Source organism: Drosophila hydei, unplaced genomic scaffold, assembly GCF_003285905.1.
Source record: "Drosophila hydei strain 15085-1641.00,03,60 unplaced genomic scaffold, DhydRS2 tig00008119-arrow-pilon, whole genome shotgun sequence".
NCBI classification, from domain to species: Eukaryota; Metazoa; Arthropoda; class Insecta; order Diptera; family Drosophilidae; genus Drosophila; species Drosophila hydei.
The window spans coordinates 1,502,243-1,523,693 of record NW_022045830.1 but is presented as its reverse complement, the minus strand read 5'-3'; the positions used below and the strand labels follow the sequence as shown (position 1 = coordinate 1,523,693).

At 37.6% G+C, this 21,451-nt stretch overlaps 2 protein-coding genes across 2 annotated transcripts in view; both read right to left on the bottom strand.

Moving 5' to 3' along the window:
* LOC111594627 (protein timeless homolog) overlaps positions 1-21,057 on the bottom strand; it is a 51,306-nt gene extending 30,249 nt beyond the window's left edge. Inside the window, exons 1-7 of the mRNA XM_030224912.1 lie at positions 20,861-21,057; positions 20,470-20,793; positions 15,549-15,806; positions 15,173-15,492; positions 11,753-11,938; positions 7,426-7,549; positions 5,655-5,821 (exon numbers count right to left, since the gene is read on the bottom strand). Of these exons, the coding sequence (XP_030080772.1) occupies positions 5,655-5,821; positions 7,426-7,549; positions 11,753-11,938; positions 15,173-15,492; positions 15,549-15,806; positions 20,470-20,793; positions 20,861-20,962 (1,481 nt within the window). The 5' untranslated portion in view covers positions 20,963-21,057. The remainder of the gene's footprint in view (positions 1-5,654; positions 5,822-7,425; positions 7,550-11,752; positions 11,939-15,172; positions 15,493-15,548; positions 15,807-20,469; positions 20,794-20,860) is intronic.
* On the bottom strand, positions 19,729-20,465 carry LOC111594629 (E3 ubiquitin-protein ligase RNF170). The gene has a single exon (XM_030224913.1). The coding sequence runs from the start codon at positions 20,369-20,371 to the stop codon at positions 19,805-19,807; it is 567 nt and encodes a 188-aa protein (XP_030080773.1). The 5' UTR covers positions 20,372-20,465; the 3' UTR covers positions 19,729-19,804.
* Positions 21,058-21,451: the final 394 nt, after the last annotated feature.

The following is a 21,451-nucleotide window of genomic DNA, read 5'->3' as shown; positions in this document are numbered from 1 at the left end:
TTGATTATAACTCACATAGCATATAATCGATCCGCAGGAATCGCTGCGCCTACCACAACACTGTCAATGGCCGCCGCAAGTGGCAAGTTGCAGCCAATGGCAAGTAGAGCATGAAAATGGACGCCCCATGTTTATATATTGAAATTAATGAGATACGTGAAAGCTACAACTCATTAGGGGAATAGTAGAGTGCATTTGGATTACCGATAATTATCGATATATTGTTATGCATCGTTTTGAACTACAAGCACATTTATCAGACGCCATACATGAGACATGCGATCATTAATAGAGCAATCGATTACATTTGAGTTATCGATAATTATCGATTTATTGGCATTTATCGTTTAGAAAAATGTTATCAATTTATAAGATAGCATACGTGAAATTTGGCACTCATTAAGATAAAAGTAGCTTTCATTTGAACAATAAATATTTAATAATTAAGAGAGCTGTAGATTGAATGTGAGTTATCGAGATAGTATAATTATTATGGAATGAATGCCAAGCAATTAGCAGATGATATACCTGAAATAAATACTCAGTAAGATAACAGTAAGTTAAATTACCACTATCGATAATTATCGATATCTTTATATTTATTCATTGGAATAATAGATTGGTAAGCCTTGTTTACAAGATTGATTTATTCCGAGTGGCATACTTTCAAGGACTAGATTAGACTAGATTAAGCTATTCGGCTTTCAGGCCCAACTCAATCATAAGCACATTCGTAATTATTAAACTCAAATAATCCTTAGGCATGCTCTCTATCAATATATTCACAGTTATCATGCTGATGACACCTGTATAACTGTGCCCCGAGCTAGTTGCATGGGCATGGCGGACTGGTGGCACGTGCAACTACTGCTATTTGTTGACCGCAAAGCCAAGCAACCGCAGTTTGTGGAATGTGGGTGTGCTCGATGCTGTGTGCGTATGCTGTTGTGTGTGTGTGTATGTAAATATATATATATGTATATATATATATGTGTAGATGTATGTGAGGTGACATAACAAATTGCATGCCACACCAAACCATTTTACACCAGGCAACAAATCGATTTCAACTAAAACGCAGCGATGCGACAATCATGCCACTCCAATAACACACACACTCACTCACTCACACACGCACACACTCATGCACACAATTGCAGCAAAGCTCAAACTCATGTGTTGCCAAATGAGACAAAGATAAATCGTTAATAAATTATTTATAATTAATTTGTTATGCACGCGGCTTGTTGCTGCTGTGAGCTGCTGCTAATGCTGCTGCTGCTAATGCCACTGCTACTGATGCTGCCACTGCTGCTGCTGCTGCTGTAACTGGCCATGCTTGATTTGATATTCGCGTTTACGCTGATTAAATGGACAACGACAACAACAACAACAACAACAGGAGCTGACATCAATGTTGGGCAGCGCATAGAATTAATTAGAAGACTTGGGTCGCAAACAGTGGTTTGGGTGGGCGCTATGGAAGGAAGGGGGCGTGGCGCTGTGTTTGGGTGTGGCTTTGTTCATTGGGGCCAGGTCTGAGCGCATGTTGAATAAATGATAAAATGTAATTGCGCTCAGTCGCAGGGCAAATGGTTAGCGAGCTCGCTGCTCCTTGCCATAAGACGTTTATAATGAAAATATTATTAATTATGACAGCAACAGCAACAGCAACAACAACAACAACAAACACTCAACAATGAGTGATGGGCGCTGATTGCAGACGAGCAGAGCTGAAGAGCCGACCCACTTTTGGCTCCCAGTTTGTAAATGTGCTTCAGCTCATAAATAATTCATGCGAATGCCGAAAGGCTTCAATTTCTCTCAAGCACTCAAATTGCTCTGATTGCAGCTCAAAAAGGCAACGGCCCTTGCTTTTATCGCTAATTGCAAAGATTAATTGAATGCAATCTCCAAAATAGATTTGCATAATTTGCAACTTAATATTTAATCGATCCATCTAATTTTTGACAGCTGCAAGTGCAACTGTTTTAAGTGTTAACATTAACGCTTCAATCCATATCAGTTCATTGATACTCGAATACGACACTCAGATACCCTACAATTATCTATTGAATCAAATTGTAGTCCGCAGTTAACAGGTGGGACTTACTTAGCACTAGGAATGTTTTGTTCTTAACCGTATGTTATTTAACCTCCTTACTCTCATGATCCCATCACTTCTTTTTCCTTCTCTCCTGTTTTCTGGTAGAACTTCGTATAAGCTTGTAAAAATTATTGACTAAACTTCCAAAAATCGATAAAAATCGATTGAGATTTAACATACTCTCCCTTCTATTCACATCTATTTTCCCTTCACTTCCCTTTTCTCTTCTTTCCTAAATCTGTTCTCTATAAACGCTAGAAAGACGTAGGACTTCTTATAAGTTTGTACAAATTATAGACTAATCTTTAACAAATCGAGAATTATCGATTTAGATTTTACCATAAGTTTGTACAAATTATCGACTAATCTTTAACAAATCGAGAATTATCGATTTAAATTTTACTTCCAATCTCTTCTCTTCACATCTCTTCTTTTCACTTCTCTTCTCTTTTTATCCCTTCTATATAAGCCCTAGAAATAGGTAGGACTTCCTTAAGGTTTGTAAAAATAATCAACTAATCCATCCAAAAATCGATCAAAATCGATTTCTAGCTTATGCCATTTTAGAGCTTTACTTATGCATTTAAGTGTCAAGATTCCCTTAAGAAGTTTTCAACTTTTTTAATACTATCACAGATTCATATTAATATGGCAAAAGCAGTTGCTCGGCGCGGCTATCAAAGCATTTTCCAGTTAGCCAGTGCTGAGTTAAGCTATCTCACTTCTTACTCGTTTTATTATATAGAGTTAGTTTCCCAATTATCCTCGCTGTTTTCCTAACAGTAGCAAAACAAACTAATTTACCAAAAATAGTTCAATTTGATATGTCGCAGACGTAGTAACATTTTTAAATATTTAATGCACTAATTTGTGAACTTTAACATTGACAAATTTAGTATATATATATAGCAGTATATTTCTTATCTCCTTCCACGCACAGCACATTCGTCCTTGTTGCGTCGTGCATTTCGCAACTGCATTTTCTCTATTGCCGCGCGCTGTCAATTTCCTGTTTGCGCGCTAAATTAATTTAGTCAGAGCTTTTGAGCGTTCCGACTGCATTGCAATCCATCTAATATCTGTCTGTATCTATAACCAGCTCTTCATCGAGACTGACTCATTGAACCCAAACTACCATGGCCAATAGATTGCCAGCAATTTGAGTGTGCAGAGCGCACAGTGGAACGAGCTAAGCAGATGCTGATTATTTTTAAATACTTCGGTTGTTTTAACTCTTTGAAAAGATATATGCTTCCATGCAAGGCAATGCCAGTGCACAGTTTACGAATGATGTGTGAAGACGCGACAGATCTGTCTTTAAAATTTAGACCAGCTAGGTAAGCCGAGTTTAAAGAAAAGCATAAGTTCAGAATTGTCTGAATTATATTATACCAAAATTTCGAGGTCTTTTGACTAGAAAATAAATAAATTGTCAAGAAATGCCTTTTCAAACTCATATTAAAATTAAAAAAAAATATTTAAAATTCGATTAAACTATCAAGTGCTGTAACAATCTATTGCAAAACTTCTGAAAAATTAAAGTTTTAATTTCTGGTTACTTAATCCAGTTGGCCTTTGTTATATTTGCCAATTCAATGTACGAGAAGCATAAGTTATAAATACAAATATATGTTGAATATGAAATGCTCCAACGAGAGTTAAGTCGAGAGCAAACTAATATTAATATCTAATACAGCTGAAACTCACAGGAGAGTTGACGATTGCGTAGTCTTTGGATTTGCTGTAGAAGTATTGAAAAGGTGAGCGGAGGGTTTAGCCGGTTCGATTTGATGAATAACTGTGCTGATTTCCCATGGTAGAGTTTTGCATTTGTTTTAGTTCGATTTGCAGTCGTTGACTGTGTGTGACACAAAAACACACTTTCCAGTCATTTATCGCAGGTGGATCAGATCGGCAGACTGCGCCAGTTTGTTTGACAGACAAATTTGTGCATCCGCTTAGAAATGTGCAAGTGGAAAACGCTTTGCTCCAAAAACTCACACATGCCGCAGAAGCGAAAAATTGCAATTATCTAAATGGAATGGATTAGTTTGGGGGCAAAAACAAAAACAAAAACTACGAGAATTTCGTCACAACTTAATGGCAATTGAAAGTGCTGGCACGCATTCGGTCTACAACTAGATGCTAGAAGCTGTCCTGCCCCGATCCACAGTTGAGTTATTTAGTGGCGCAACATACCTAACCAACTGGCAGCTACCGTGTGCTGTGTTAATGAGCGTAGTGCGAGCGCAGTGCATGCCCACTGCGTGTGTAAGTAGCTATGTAAATCAGTTATGGGGTAGATCCTACCTGCTGCCAGCTAAGAACTTGCTAATTGAAATGCAGCCCTGGTAGGAATCCCAACTGTGGGAGCATTTTAGGAATGACCTAAAGATAAGATACCTCATAGAGATCTTCTTGCCAGTGCCTTTCTATAAGTCCTTGGAAAATTTCTTCTCTTGATAAAGTTATTGTTATAAAATCGATATTTATCGAAAAGGAACAAACGGACACTAAATCGAAACATATCAGGTTATAATCTTACATAATAATAATATAATTTTAGAATTATAGACTCATACACCTAAAGACTTAGAAGTATACCAGCAAAAGAACTTTTTACCATAATCGATATTTATCGAAGCTGAACTTATGAACATAAATCTATCAAATAGTTGTTTATTTAAAGTTACAAGCTTCAAAACTCTATCTCTACAGCTATGCTATGCTAAACACATTTAAAAATATGCATTTTAGTAATTAATCATAATCGATATTTATCGATATTTGTCACAGATGAACATGCGAACTCGTTGCACACACCAAGTCAGCAACAAGCCAGGTTGACTCCCCTAGGCCAGTTACTTAACACCTGCAGAGACAGCACACCCCATTTGCTAGTGTACAGGGTATACAAAACATGTGCTGCGTGCCAGAATCTCGCTCACATCGACCAACCAAGAAAACCCACCCACCCAACTGTGTGAGTTGGCAAATTCTATAATTTTAATGCCAGAGCACGCGTGCAGCACATGCTTGTAAAATCAATTAAAGTTTTCGCTGGCTGCCGAAATTCAAAGCGCAACTAGTTCACTTGCTGTTGTTAGAGCTGCAAGCACACAGCAACGCACACACACACACACAGAGAGAGGGACAGACAGCTGCGCAAATAGCCAAACAAACATGCCAAGACTTAAGACAAAGGCATGCCGTCAAGACAAACAATGCCTGATTGTCGATTGGGTCGAAAGGTTTTAGCCCAGCACTCAGCTTCGAATGCCAGTGAGTAGCTGCATACATATTTTCGGCTTAGCAGCAGCTCCACTTGGTAATCCTATTAAGCGCCTGCTATCTCTGTGTGAGTGCGACTGTGTTTGCCTTAGTTATTTGTGACCATCCTGGCAGTTCAATCTCCCATCAAACATGCAGCAGCATCAGCAGCAATCAGGCATGGGCAGCTAACGCCTCTCGGCTGGCTGGCATGCCTTTCAAGTTATTTCCAATATGTTTTAAGGGCTCATTGATAGTTATGTGCTTGGTTACTCACTTTGTGCTGTGCGCCTCATTGTAGTTCATTAACAAATGCAGTATCGTCTCCCTATACTCCAGCACATAGCACACATTGTTCAATAACATATCGAACAGTCCACGCGCGTTTCCATCATCCTTCAGCTTCTGCAGTGCCAGCAAGCTCTGCAGCAATTCACGGAATGTCTTTAATTAAGAAACAAAAAATATATGTGAGAAATAAATATATATATATATATATAGATATATCGATATTCTTAGGGCACTAATGTGTTTGTCAACCATTTAAGACATTTGGAGCATGCCTGCAAGTGTGAAATGCATTTGCAATTAGTTGAGCGCAAATAATTCGATTCAATAAGAAATTATTCGATCAATGCTGTCCTTAATTTAATAACTTATTTATCACTTATGCGTATGGGGTTTCAATTTATTTTATTGACTGTAGTTTATGTTACACTTATGCTTTTCAATTAGAAAATATTTCTTCACATTTGCTTATATAATAATAGCCTTAAAATTCGAATAGTTTAAAACACTTTAATAAGTTATTTTGTTCTATCATCATATTTAACTGTAGGTCATCATCATCATCAACCAGCAGTAGGCAACTGTTCTTCAGTGTTTAAACCTTTCGCATTTGACTATTTAGCTTCATTTAGATGTATTATTAAGAAAGGAACTTAGTTTTGAGTTTGAGAGATTGCGCGATGACCTTTGCACATCTTTCAAATTTGGTTGAGGCTTTTCATGAATTGACTCATTTGATTATTTCTTCGTAAGAAATTAGGTGTTGTTTAGCTAGATCAGAGAAAACTATAGTCAAAGATGCAGTGGGGACTTTGCTCATGTTTCGTTTAATTTGATTGACATATTAAGGACAATTTTTTCAGGAGAACTCAATCAAATGAATCGATACTGTGTTTTCTGGATGCTTCATAGTTTGTTTTTTGAAACGTAAGAAATGTGATTAAGGTCCCGATTGAAGTGGCTCCCTTTCCAAGACAGCTCTTGTAACATGCAGACGAAAATAATGCAGAAAGTTCAGTTTATGCAGTTCTAAAGCATTTTTAGGCCATTTGAAAATAATAATTATATCTATCTAGAACATTACCTAGGGTAATGGGAATCACTATATCATATAGCTGTCATAGCAAGCATTAATGTTTAATGAAGAAAATTTATTTGATTTCAAACATAACTTTAAGAAGTTTCAAATTAATAAGTAGTATCAAAAAGCAGATCAAAAACTTGTGTAATCCTTTTTTCCAATAGGTCGGACAGACTTCCTTGACTACTAACATAGCATAACTAGAAATACTTATCAAAATCCGCGAATTTCTTGTTAGTATGTCGAAGCAATCAAATTAATATAAATTCTTCTACAAGGCTTTATTTGCTACTCTTCAACATTTAAGCATTGTAAGCACTTCATAAAATCTTGCCATGTTCATTTATTATTTATAGAAAAATATATGGAAATATTTGAAGAGAGAATAGAAATTTCGTAAGGGGTTAAGCGTGCATTATAATCTGCAGCTTATATAAAATATTATTAAGATTCAAGGATTTCGGCTTCAATTGGCACAACATGGGGATTACATGGAGGTAGCAGAAGCAGTTGCCAGTTGCCAGTTGCCAGTTGGAGTTGGCTTAAGCTTTAAGCCTTGATTCAAGAGAAGCGTTTCAGATTTTGCAAAGTGCACTTACATAAGCAAAGGCAAACAACACACACACACAGTTACACACTCAACCGAGATGGAAGCTTAGCTTGCACAGCATTTACTTACCAAAAGGGCCACATGCAGTCGCTTGGCCCAGAGACGCGCCTGCTTCTTGTCGCACAGAATCATGTCCATGTCATGTTGCATGCGTGTCAGTACCCAGTGGAAACATTGCACGCTCAGCGATTCACTGCAAAATGTGGTAGAAATAATATATATATAAAAGAAAAGAAATAAAGTCAAATACGCTAGTCGAGAGTGGCTGACTAGCTGATAGCCTAAGCCCAGCAAAGAACGGAATTTAGCCATTCTAGCTTTGTGCATATGGAAGATAGTTCAAGGTAGTTCCTAAGACTTTTTTCAGGTAGGCAAACAGAGTAGTTATAAGGAAAGTCTGAATGCACAATTTAATGTCTCTACTTTAAGAGGAAAATCTAAATATTAATCAATATATTTAAGAAACTTAACTCTTTAGAGCTTTAGTACTTGCCAAACTCCACAGTTAGACAGCTGTCTCGAGCTTCTGTCTGTTACATGCACTGGCACACAACTAATATACCCCTTTAAGTTAATGTCGTTGGGTTTCATGTGTAAATAAAATACATAAAATGGGGAAAAACAAAGGGGTCTTGTCTTAAAGTCCTCCCAACGAATTCGAATTGTGAATTGAAGTGGACAGAGCAGCAGCACCATCAGAGCTAAGCAGGTAAATAGTTTGCCTTGTTGCACGTTGCAGGCTGGCAGTTTCTAGTTGCCAGTTGCCGGTTGCAAGTTGAAGTACCGTGAAAAACTCATTAACAAAATTAATTTTTAAGTAGCGCAGCAAAATGAGTGGCAGCCCGAGTGGGCGTCGCCACAAGCCGCATAATGTTGTTGTTGTTGTCGATGTTGTTGCAAATGTTGCGGCTGCAGTTGCCTGCAAATTGGCAAAATTAGCAACGCGACGTCTGCTGCGACGGTCATTAAAGTTTGTTCACAATTGCAGAAGACGGGCAAACACTCGAAAAGGCATTAAAATCAAATTAATTACAGTGGACGACAGCAGCCAGCTGCAGCTCAGCTCATACTAAAAGCAAATAAATAAATTATAAAATCAATAAAATTGTTAAATGAAAAGGCGCAAATGCAGCAATCGCAGACTCGGCAACAGCTGCGCATTTTATTTTTATTTTTTCCACTATTCAAACTTTATCAGAATCAAACTTAATTGCCTAAGCTAATTATGCATATAAAGCGCATGTCAACTTCAGTTTTTCCACAGCCAAACTAAATAAATTTTCCTGTCTATAATTTAGTTTGTGTAATAGAACTAACTATATACAGAGAGCAAAACTATTTGTTGAATATCAAATTTCAACGAAATTTTCAGCATTTGATCTACATATTCTAGAGAGCTCAATAAAAATGCAAACTCTTTCATATATTGGGTATATGTGCGACTGAGCTTCATTTGAATTAAATTAAATTTTTTTTAAATATGTTAAAAAGCAAAAATGTATAAAATATACAGAAAACGAAGACTAAAATTTAATGAATATAGCTCTAAGGACGTGCGATATATAGTTTAATAACTGAAAGTCGATAACGTTTGTAATCGATAACATTAAAAGGGGAATAGCTATCGATTATTTTAAACATATGGATAGGCTAAAAAAAGATGAATAAAAAAATATTTAAATAAAAATATTTCAGTATAAAGTTTTTATAAAATTTTTATAAATATAATAGATTCTGTAAAACTAAACTAAATTAGCTAAAAACACCTATTTAAAATAATCCGAGAACACTATAAATCTAAGTTGCTGTCCCACAATAATTTTATGGTTTATGCTTCGTAAAAGAAAACTCTTGGCAACAAAAACTTTTCAGAAAATGTGAGGTCAGCGGCAAAGCCTAAACAAAACTGCAAACTCGATTTCACTTTTTATTATGAATGCAATTCCTTATTTTTCTGTAGTTGTTGCGAGTGGAGGGAGTACACACAAGTTTTGGCCACTTTAACGGTCATTCACTGTGCTTTTTATATATAGCGAAAAATCAGTAGAAAATGACAGACGATAAACTCAGTTGGCTAAGGCAGCGCGCAGCCGGCAGCGGCAAATTGCATTTGTGGAAATAAACAGAAAGTTTTAGGCGGCCGACAAGAACATATAGTATATATATACAGCTATATACATATACAGGCGTAGAGCAGTATAAGGAATGGTAAAAATGAAAAATAGCAGCAGCAAAAACTTTGAATAGTGCGGCGGTACTTTTAGCTGCTTCGTTTTCTTTTTTTTTTTTTTTTTTGAGGCGGGTTGAGAAAAGTTTGCAGCAACGGAATGACAACATTTTTGCAAAGCTTCATTGTTGTCATTCAGAAACTAATTTGAAAGTAACCAAAACAATTTTAAAGAAATTTCCCACCACACAGCACCACGAGCATTGGCCAGCCGAGCCAGAGAGAGAGAAAGCGAACAAGTGAGTGAAAGAGTGAGCAGATGACAGCAAAATTTTATTAACAGCAAAGCTGTATAACAATAAAGTGCCCAACAACAATGAACCAAAGCCAAGGCGAGTGACCAGCGAAATGCTTCAAACTCAAGCGACAATTAGACTAAACACATATATAGCTAAAAATAAAATATATATATATATATATATAAGAGGGTAAAGAATTGTAAGGGGCGGCATTTGTTAGCACCCACGCAGCTGTAAAGTGTGATAGGTCAGCGATTGTCGTCATGATTTTGATTTCTGCTTGTCGCTTGTTCTCTGTTTGTCCGCCCCCAAAGTAATCCAACAAAATGACAGGAAAATTGTTCTGTGGCCAAAGCAATGTCAAATTTTCAACTTCTACTTCAACTGAAACAATTTCGATTCTCATCGAAATGCGAATTGCGCCACATGGAAATTGTTTTGGGGCCACAAACTGCAACATGTTAAAATTCTTTTCGCTTTTCCAACTGTGGGTTAGGAAAATATTTATTAGGCAATTTATCGGAAGTCCAAGCATATTGCCATTTATACTTTGAGTAATTGAAAAATCTGATTCCGATTCGTGTGCTGAGAAGCTGAGCTTGAGTAAATTTTAAAGCTTGAGCGTACGGGATTGAGCAGCTTGGCTGTAATATGAGTGACTCAATCTGGAAGCTGCGTGTGCTGTTCGTTTTGAACAAACTTTGTACAGGTTCAGAAAACACTGTTATTTTTGTATACTGTGACATTATTTTTCGGGAACAATTAAAAGATGAAATGTTTACTAGTTATATAAATTATATAGGCTTCTCTCTATTTCTTTTTTTTATCTCTACATATTTCACACTCTTCCCTTTCTCCATTTTTCGCTCTCCTTCTTTTCCTCCTACACTCATTATATTCCTCTCTAACTCTCTCGTTTCTCTCGCTATTTTTCTGTCTTTTCTCTATATATATATATATATCTATATATCTTTATATATATCTATATCTTTATATATCACTTTCTATAACTATATTTTTCTCTATCTCTATATATCACTTTCTTTTTCAGTATCTCACTTACTCTATCTCTATATATACCTCTTTTTTTGTGTCTCACTTTCTCCATCATTCTATCCCTTGAGCTTTCTTGTACTACACCTATATTCCTCTCACTCTTTCCTTTTCTTTCTCAATTCCTCTCTCTCTCTGTTTCTCTTCCTATCTCTATTTTTAAACCCTCTTTTTACTCTCTTTCTCCCTTTTACTCTCTCTTTCTGTCTCTCTCTCTCTTACTCTTTTTATCGCTCTCTTCCTTTTACTCTCTCTATTACTGTCTCTCTTTTTACTGTCTCTCTCTCTCTCTCTCTCTGTCCCCTTTTCCCTCTACCATTCTCTCTCCTTCTCTTCTTCTCCCGCTCTTTCTGCAATTTCTTCCCAGCCATGTGTTGAGCAAGTCCTTCATTTTGTTCCACCCTCTCAGTTGTTCCAGACTAAAACAGCTTCAGTTTATAGCTCAACACTTTCATTGTTGGGCAACTGTGTTAGAAAATAATAAATTGAGTTGGACCCGAGCAAATAAAAATCAGCTGCATGTAGGGCAAAGTGTGTGCAAAGTAATTTGATTAAAAGCCAACCCATAGAAAGTTCATCCAAAAGATTTGCATATTTGCTGACGCGAACGTTTTGAAGTTGACCAGTTGGTTGGGTTTTCATTAGAGAGTGGATGCAGCTTGGCTCATTCATCAAAGTCATCAGAACTATCTCTCCCTCTCTTCTACATACAATGTCCATGTCTTTGGTTTATGGGCATTATCAAAATCATTGGCAATTAATTTGAACGCTTTAGTCAGGCACAGCTTATATGTAACCGAGATATTTGCTGGCGTTTGACATTGGCAAATGTAAGTCACAAACACACACACACACACACTCGCACGCACACACTTACCTGACTAGCTGCAATTGTAGACCACTCAAACGATTGAACTCCATGAAAAATCGTATGGCCCACAATAGATAAGAGTCATCGTGACTCGACGAGCCGGCATTGCGTTCCAGGACACGTCGCACCTGCCGCACGAGCGTATTGTAAGCGGAGCGCAGCACCTCAATGCAATATTCGCGCAGGCACAATCTGCAATGGATAGTTGGCAAAGCGGTGAGAGAGCAGAGAATCGAATGAAAAATGATTATACCACAATAATATTGATTGAATGCCACTGCCAGTGCCACACATACACATACAAATACAACTATATAGACTACACGTAACAGCAAATCTTAGCCCTGCTTGGCCTAGTCTATTTGGTTCTCATTTAATTTAAAATCAGCTTTTTTCTATTCATTCATTCATAATGGACTTAACAAAAATTTGAATATTAAAAAAAATCTTTTAAAAAGCTTAAAGTAGTTTAATAGTTTGATCATATTCTTCTCTATTCGGAAATTTAGAAAAAATTAAAAATATTCTAAATGTTTTAAGCTTAAATATTATTATAAATTTTCAAATTTTTTACAGTTATAATTTCGGATGTCTTTATAAATATTTGACAAAATCTTTTTTAATGTAATATATGTAATTATATATTTAAACAAAAAAAATTTTAATTTTAAATTGATTCTATTTTTATAAAATATCCATTTTCTATATATTTTTCATTTTAATTATTTATTATTAATAATTTTACAATTATTTTTATTAATTTTTTTATATTTATTTTAATTCTTTATCTCATTTTATTTTTAGAATTTTTGATCTGATTAAATTCTTTTTTTTTTTATTTTTAAACTCTACTTAACACAAAACACCAATATATCAAGCTATAAAAAGCTACCACAGGCAGCATTAAACTTACTTTAGAGTCTCATTCAAATGATGCTAATTTTTTTTCAGTGTCGGCATTGACAAGTCCTTGTACATAACAAACGGCAATTGGCAGCGTTTATGCAATAAATTTTCGCAGGCCAATTTATTTAAGTAAAGCAAGCCGGATAGGAGGCAGCTCCCAGCAGAAGCATTCATCTCCGAATCTCTGCAGTTCAGGCTCAGGCGCAGGCAGCTGCCAGCCGCAGGCCAAAGGCAACGCAGTCGTTGCAGATTAATGCAGGAAAAGAAAAACACAAAAGCAAAAATAGTGAAGGCAAAAAAATGTAGCCGCCTGGCGGCTTATTGCTTATTGCATGTCGAGGGTCGACACGTGACATTGATGAACTTTGCCGGCTGCTTTGGGCACGTGCTTTGGCAAGTGCATCAAATGCTGGCCAAATGCATAGATGGCCAATCTCTTTGCGGTGGCCAACTTATTGATGGGGCTCTTTTGGCCAGCGAGTTGTCTAATCACAGTCGCCGCCACGCCGACGGAGCTGCAATTTATGGCTACCAAGCTGATTTGGATTTGCCAACAACGAACGGGCCATAAAACAGGCCAGCAAACAGCAGAAGTCAGCTGCCAGCCAGCTAGCTAGCCAGCCAGCCAGCCAGCTAGGCCAGGCTAACAAGCAAAAGTGTTGGCCCACATTGCGGAAAATGCTTGCACATTTGCTATGGGCAGCAGAGCTCAGAGCTTTACTTCGATGGTGTCGTTGCTGTGGCGCCACCAAGATTACGCTGCCATTGCTGTATTTTTATCTTAGCTCGGCATTTTATGGTTGCCGGACGACAAATCGCAACAACAACTGCGAACTGCAGTTAACAATAGTCGAAGTGACGATGCTCTAAAGAATGGTAAAGTTTGCTAGGGCAGGTAAAGGGGAAATTACTTAATAATTACTTTTAATTACTTTAATTAGGTTTTTTAGTAACTATTTAAATAGTAAGAAATAATTATATAATAAATTAATCAGTTAAATACTTAAATTACTATTTTCAGAACTTAATTGCTAAGTAATTATATGATAATTAAATGTACATATAAATAAAATTGTTAATTTAGAAAAATTTAATTAATTTCAATTCTCAGTAATTAAATGATAATTAAATTCATAACTATTAAAAGCCATAACTTAATTATTAAATAATTACTCTGTAATTAACGACCTAATTATGATTGAATATTTAATTAAAACTTTAGTATTTTTTAACAGTAATTAAAAGTAACTATCTTGATACATCTATAAATTATGTTGACTTAATTAAAAATAATTATTTTTCTTGCTTTTTTTGTCAAAAAAGACTTGAAGGGAAGGAAGCTTAACCTTATTTAAATATTTAAATTAAAATCTATTAGCCAAATCGGGTAATCAAGTTTAACAACTCTGCTGTGTAATAGAGTATAATGGCAAATGCATTTTGCTGAAGCCGAAACCCAAGCAACTCCGGTTATCCTTGGCAACGTTGGCGCATATCCTTTAAGTAGTTTGTTGGTTCACAGAAAATCATAAAATAGCTGCACCTGGTAGCCATTAGGGAGTACGGCGATAGCAAAGACGTTGGCCAACCGGCGCCTCGAAAATGGCCACGTCTTTGTTTCGCTTAGCCCACTCAGCCACAACCAGAGCCGAGGCAAGCCAACAAGCCAGGCAGCCCAGCAGCCCAGCAGCCAATATCGTTTGGCTGATTCTATAAGGAAAGGCAGCCATTGGGTGCGAGTTGTCTAAAAGGAAATGCCTTCATTTATTATTGAATATTATTTTATGCGCTCGCTCGGCTCTGACTGCAGCGTAAAATCGAAAATCAATGACCGGAATGTGGCCTGCCAGTCGAACCATAACAATTCCGATGCTAATGGCAGACAACATCCATAGCTGCGCACAATAGGCAACAGCTAAAGTGCAGGAAGCTGCCGCAGACAAATGGAGGCTAGTAAGTGCAAGATATTGTCCAATCTTCATCCAAATACATGCACACACACAGAAGACTCTTTTTGCTGACTCAGTGACTGACTGCCTGATTGATTTACCGGGTAAACAAACCCAAGCGCAAAGTTTAAAAGTTAAGATGCTAACTTTTTCTTACTGCATTCATCTTCAAGTGTGAAAAATGAGGCGAAACTGAAATGGTTTTATGCCAGTGCTTAAATATAGTAAGGCTAGATGATATTTAGTCAGAAGCTAATGTTATGAGAGCAGACTAACATTTCACTTTTTATAGACTAAAAACTTAATTTTTAAATATTTAAAAATATAGACATTTTAAAATCAATAATTATATTGTAAATTAAAGATATAAATAAATAAATAATAGCACCACACTATTATATATTTCAGATTGAGAAAAAATTAAAATTTTTACCAAAATTTTCATTGATACAAAGCAAAGAAATAAAATTGAGAATTTTAATTTGATTTTCTTTCTTCTAAAAGCCATATTTATGTTTCTACATATATATAGATAGATACAGGATAGACACATAAATTAATAATATTTTACCTGACAGTAAATGCGCTACGTCGCGTCACCTGCGCCTCCTCTTTGATGTGACGATGCGAGCGCTTCTGCGCCTGCTTCTCGCGATCAAAGTCCATGGCCGCGACGCGCTGCAGCGGCTGATGGCAAATGATGTCGCGATCCGATACGGATTTCATGTTACGTATGACATAGGTGCCGCCGAAGCGTGAGTGACGACCCGGCGGCGGGCGCGCCTGGCGTCGAGCATTCTCGCGACGACGGGCGGCGAGCAGTTCCTGTTGATCTCGCTGCTTCTCGCTGAGGCTGCGCTGGAGCGAAGCATCCGCCAAGGATTCGGCGCTCTGCAAATGAGGAGAGAGCTCAGCGCATGCAAAAAGCAATGGCCAATGCGACTCACCTGCTCGCGATAGAGTAGGCAAATGATTTCGAGTCCGTGCAAATGAAATTGTTCCTCATCCGGCGAGGAGACTATGAAGAGCACCAGGTCGAGCATGCCCGTTTGATGCAGCGCCCAAATGACCTGATCATGAAGACTGGCATCGTTATCCGCCCGACACTCGGCCTCCGGATTGGCCGGCACTTGAAGCACATTGCGTACCAGGACCAGGATGCGTTCAATCAACAAATTCTGCTCCTCGCTGCGTATGGCAAAGGCCTGCGGTTGAGGCAAGAGAGGCAAGAGAGGGGGACGCACATTAAAAGTCAAAATAATAAAAAGAATGTCTTGCGGCAAATCCCAGTGTTAGAATCTAAGCAGCAAATCCCGCGAGTCAACTTAAAATAATCAAATGAAATTAAATTAAATTAAATTGCAAATTTATGTAGCTCGACTGTAAAACGGATGCCCCGAAATAGGGGGCCCCGAGATGAGCAGCAGCGCAGCCGAGTCGAAGCGATGCTACCACAACAAAGTCAAGTTGAAATCAATTTTCGTCGGTCCGGACGACGAACAGTAGCGGCAGCAGCGGCAGCGGCAGCGGCAGCGGCAGTTACTGCTGCTGACTTACAAATAAATACAACTAATGCGGCTTTTGTGCCTACAAGCCAGCTGTGACTGCGACTCCTTCTCCTCCTCCTGCTCCTGTTCCTGTTCCTACATGTCTACATGGACACAGCTACCGAAAAGCTCCAACCCAGCGCCTTACACAAAGGCCAAAGTTAATAATGACTTCCGCTTTCGGTTACCCTACGCAACAACGACAGCAGCAAGCCCCTGGCCACGTCTCCGTGTCGCCCCGTGGCTGTCCACTTGACTGCCACACCATGCCGCATACATCAAAGCGTGCAAGTCGAAGCCACGCAAATAAGGAAGTAAAGCATAAAAAGTCAGCCCGGGCAACCAACAGCCAACGGCAGTCAAATCCAAACCAAACCAAAACCAAAACCAACCCAACCACCCACCCACACATTCATTATCAACAACAACAGCAACTGGAACTGGATCAGGCAGCTGCAGAGACAGAAATTCGCTAGCATTTAACCTAAAAAAAAACATTCGCTAAAAAATACAGAAAAAATGAGAAAAAAAGAACTTGGGTATAAAAATCTAAAGAAATCCTCTGGCGACTCTTTCGCTGGCTGCGCAGCACCATGAAAATCCTTTGGAATTGCTCCCCGGAGTGTTATGAATGTCGATTCAATCGGCTTTAAATGAATTTATTTCGCTCTGCCCGCACAAGCAGCGCACAAGGGCAGGGCCAAGGGTGTGAGTGTGTGCCAGAGTGTGTCGGTGTGTGCGTATGTGTGTTTGTTGCCATGTTGCAGCTACGATTATACAGCATCAGCAACATTTTTGTGCAGTTAGTAATAAAATTGAACCCCATCAATGCTCGATAATTGCCAATGAAAGTCGCTAAGTGACCAGTGGCAAAATTTGTACTTTTCAGTTTTGTTTATTATAAATGCCAAAAATATGAGAATAAGAACAATTGTTGTATTACTGACCATTTGCCTGTAACAATATAGCTCATATATGACTTATAAAAATGTATTTCTATAGAGAACTAGCCATTGCCATGTGTGATATATAGATCTATAGAAAGATCTATAAACGTTTTGAAATGAGAACTTTAATAAACAATAATGTTTATTGTTAAATTGTTGTGTTGCTCTGACGATGTTTAGTGGACTGCGGGGGAGCATTGAGGAATGTCAAACGATCGAGTATAGAAACATAAGTAAAACACTTTTGCTCTATGCTACTATAACGTGAGAAACTATTTATAAGATATTTAAAAATTCTAAATAATAGGCTTCGCTCATTAAAGCGACCAACAGTGCAACATAAAATAATGCAGCTATAATATAGTTTTCAACCTATTTCATTTTTTCTAAATAACAAAACTCCTCTTAAACTCTCTAGAATCTCTCTCTAGCCCAGGACTACCTTTTGGTGTGGTCAAGAAAAAGTTAAATATAATTTAAAAACTTGACTCAGCTGTTGATAATGTTAGACTTATGTACATACGTATTAGTAGAGAGTCCACATTAAAGAATCTAAGGAAATAAAAATGTGATTTGATTTGCTCAATCTGTTTTCATATTCTTAAGCCAGTTTCTCTTGTGTCTGAAGTCTTGTTATTTGATTCTTGACAACTTTGAATTTTTTATTTAATTTATATAAATTGAAATCGACTAATCTGCCTGACGGCATTTCGAGTTTCTTTCGAGAATTAAGCAAATTCCTGAGAAACAAATGGCAGTTGGCTTGTAAGGCAGGACAGCCGAAGCCAGAATATATGATCATAGCAGCACAGCTAGCTTAAGGCTTTCTTCAAATTTTTGTGCTCTATAAATAAACAATATCGGATACCTGCTAAATACATAACGACTTACATATGCTACAACTATTAGCAGCGGAAAAAGAAGAAACTAAAAGAAAACTAAAGAAACTCTGAGAATTCATCAAGCAATAAGTATAGTTAAGTTTCCAAGAGCATTTTTCCTTCTATAGTGTCAATTAAAAAGTTCTTGGACTGAAAAGTTTTTCTCCTCTGTTATTCGGCATTAAAGATGCAAGTCAAATGATTTTTCTATTTCCTTTTTCTCTCTTACACAAAAGTCTAAACGCAATCTTCCATCTGCTGGGTCTACTTAAGGGCCAGCCGCTGGCTAAAATGTGTGGGAGTTTTTCATTTGCTGATTCTTACTTTTCTTCTTTTTTTTCTCGGTAAATTCATTGTGTATTCATTTCTATTTTCCGTTTTTTTTTTTTGTTGGCAACAATTTAGCAATTGAAAACATTTCATGCTCAGACATATTCATCCACACAAAATACTACAAATTGTAAACAGAAATTTGCAGTTGTTGTTGCTGGTATTTGTGAGTTTGTGGTTTGCACCCACTGTGACAGTCAGCATGTGGATGACGCCTAGAAAAACCACAGATTTCGTTGCGTTTGATTTGAAGGTGCCTGCTGGCGCTTTCCCTCACGCATTTCCCTTTTCACTTATTTTCATTTTTTTTCTTTTTTGTGTTATTTTCTTCTCTGTGCCGAAGACTGTTTATTAAATTCGACTTGTTGCGGTTTTGCTTTGGCGTCAAGCTAAAAAGTTTTCGGCGTCGATTTGATTTCGTATGATTTTGCAACGAAATTAAATTTCATTTTGAACATTTTCGCATTTTGAACACGTTTTGTCGAACCAACTTCAAAGGGCAGCTAAATTTAAAAACTCGCCTTGTTGCTTATCAAGGGTTATGAGAGAGATAGAGAGAGCAGAAAAAATATCTAGCTGAATGGCTTTTAGCCATAGATGAAAAACAGATAGTAAATGAAGTTCAAATTAGTTATGAAACACACAAAGCAAGCTCAGGGAAAGAAGTCCAGAAGTCAGCCTCAGTGCCAGAAACACAAGCCAAAACAAAAAGTGATGCAAACCGAATATGTAATGCTCTAACAGTCAGTAATTATTATACTCTATACAAGATTTGACCTATTTAATTAAAAAAATATTGATATATTGATAATAAAAGATTTGTTCATATTTGATCTAAATATTTGACTAAAGAAACATTTAGATCATATATGAATAAAACCCTCATAATTGAATGTTGGCATCAATTAACAAAAGCATAATAAATTTTCATATCAGACGTAAATATTTCATTTACTAAATATTTAGATCTAAGGAAAAATTCCATTACATAGATAACCAAAATTTCAGGTATATCCAGAAAACATAGTTAAGCTACAAACTGTCAAGGAGCTATATCATATAGACATTTTAGACCCACCAGATCAGTAATCATTTAGCTATAAAGAAGATACTGCTCAAGACCGTATTTCATATACATTTACTACAAAGAGCACCTACTGTTTAACATATTGTTAATACCCCAAGCATCTGGCATTTGCAAAATATTTTCTAACTTCATCCGCTGCTGGCAGCTGCAGGAGCCATTAAAAAAGTTTTTCCGCCGACCGCTGTTATAGTAAGGCTCGTCGTCGTGAGGGTCTATAAAAGATAACAGAGAAATAGTTGTGCAAATGCCAGAGAACGTTAATTGCCTGAGCCTCATTTAACTGGTATAATTAACAATGACAGCAACGACATATCAAAGGCAACAGCAGCAGGTTCTTTAGGAGGAAATTCTATTTAAATAACAATCGCAACTAGATAGATGAATGGCACGAGAAAAGCTGTTGAATTCCTCTTAGGTTGCGCCGTCTGCATCTAGATACACGATATACATATAAAAGATTATGACCACTATTAGAAGGCGCTGATAGATGGGAGCAATGACAAAGGTTCGTCGTATTTGACACTTGGACACATCACGCAACAGTTGCTCCGGCAGCGGTTTGATGCGCGGCATCAGCTCCGGCGGCCGTTCAATGTACGCGCCCAAATACATAGACGTCTCCGGCACCGCGGCATACATAGCAATAGTTTCCGCAAAGTGACGATGCTGGGCAATCGACTTGCATCGTGTAAACCGGCCGTATGCATGATGTCCGTTCCGGCCATAGCTCACAGTGATCAACGTATTGCTGCCGACGCGCGACTGACAGTAAGGACACTTGGCAAAGCTGCCTTGCCAGGTGATCCATTTCCCAATGCAGTCGGTGCAGAAGACATGGCCGCAAAAGGTGACCCGTGGCAGACGAGCTGTACGCATGCAAACCAAACAGGTGTAATATCTATTATCAAAGGAATCGTCTTCTTCTGTGTCGCTGTCGCTGTTGGAGCTATCGCTCGAGTTTGTCGCGCTAGTGTTCATAATTCTTGCTGTTTTTCCGTTAGTACAGGTTCTTTAGCTTATTAACATACAGATTTATATACAGTGTTATATCAAGTCTCACAAGTTCTTTAACTTACAATTTCCAATGCTTGTTTAAGCTTTTCAAACAAGGCCGCCCAGATTTTATCCTTAGCAAAGGCTACTTTATAGCCCTGCAATATGTCAATCAGTTCAAGAAACACTTTTCTGCCATGATTATCATTTGGCGGGCCATCGCGATACAGCAACAATGTCGGATTGGTCAATATAACCAGCAGACGTATCAATAGATCCGACAGCTCCTCGTCCTGCACATAGTCGGGCAGCATATAGACGAGATCCGTTTGCAGCACCTTGGCACGTCCCAAGTGTCGCCGATACTCATGATTGTCTAGATCGCGGCGCAATATCCAAATCAAGTGCTGAAATAATGTACGTCAATATAATTGTCTTCTTATTCACCTCAAGTCAATGTATTTATTAATTTACCTTTAAACCCTCGGCTGCATCGGGCTCCGCTTGGTAGCGTTTACCATCGCTTACACCCAGCGCTGCGCAGGTGGCATCTATGTCTGCCAATAGTACAGACATGATTCAAACAGGCACAAACACTTAATTTCACTTAAATATAAAAACAAAACAATTGTTTATTTCACACAACTGCAACACAAAAACCAATTCGCCGAAATTCGCGCGCGAAACTAAGCCTACAAAGCAGCTGTTCGATCGTTAAGCAGCTCTGCTCACGATAAGTGCTCACTGATATCGATAGCAACGCAATTTTGCTCGCGTTGCGTTAAGTGGTTTATGTCTGGACTAATCTTTTGTCTTGACTAAATTTTAAAAATAAAAAAAAAATATTTTGCAGACTTAGTTTTTTTGTGGATTGATACTAAACAGAATCATAAAAATGTAAATATAAACGGTCTATAACATTATTTACCAATATGACGCTACTAAGTTTAATAAATCATTTACTGTTGATCGTTATATTGACTTTAAGCCCAACTGTTGGTACAGGCGTACCTATGTGTTTTGGTACCGCTGTACCTATTGTACTTAATGGTACATTTATTGTCA

Excerpts from the sequence above, each read along its gene's own strand:
- LOC111594629 (XM_030224913.1), bottom strand. The coding sequence starts at position 20,371 with ATGAACACTAGCGCGACAAACTCGAGCGATAGCTCCAACAGCGACAGC.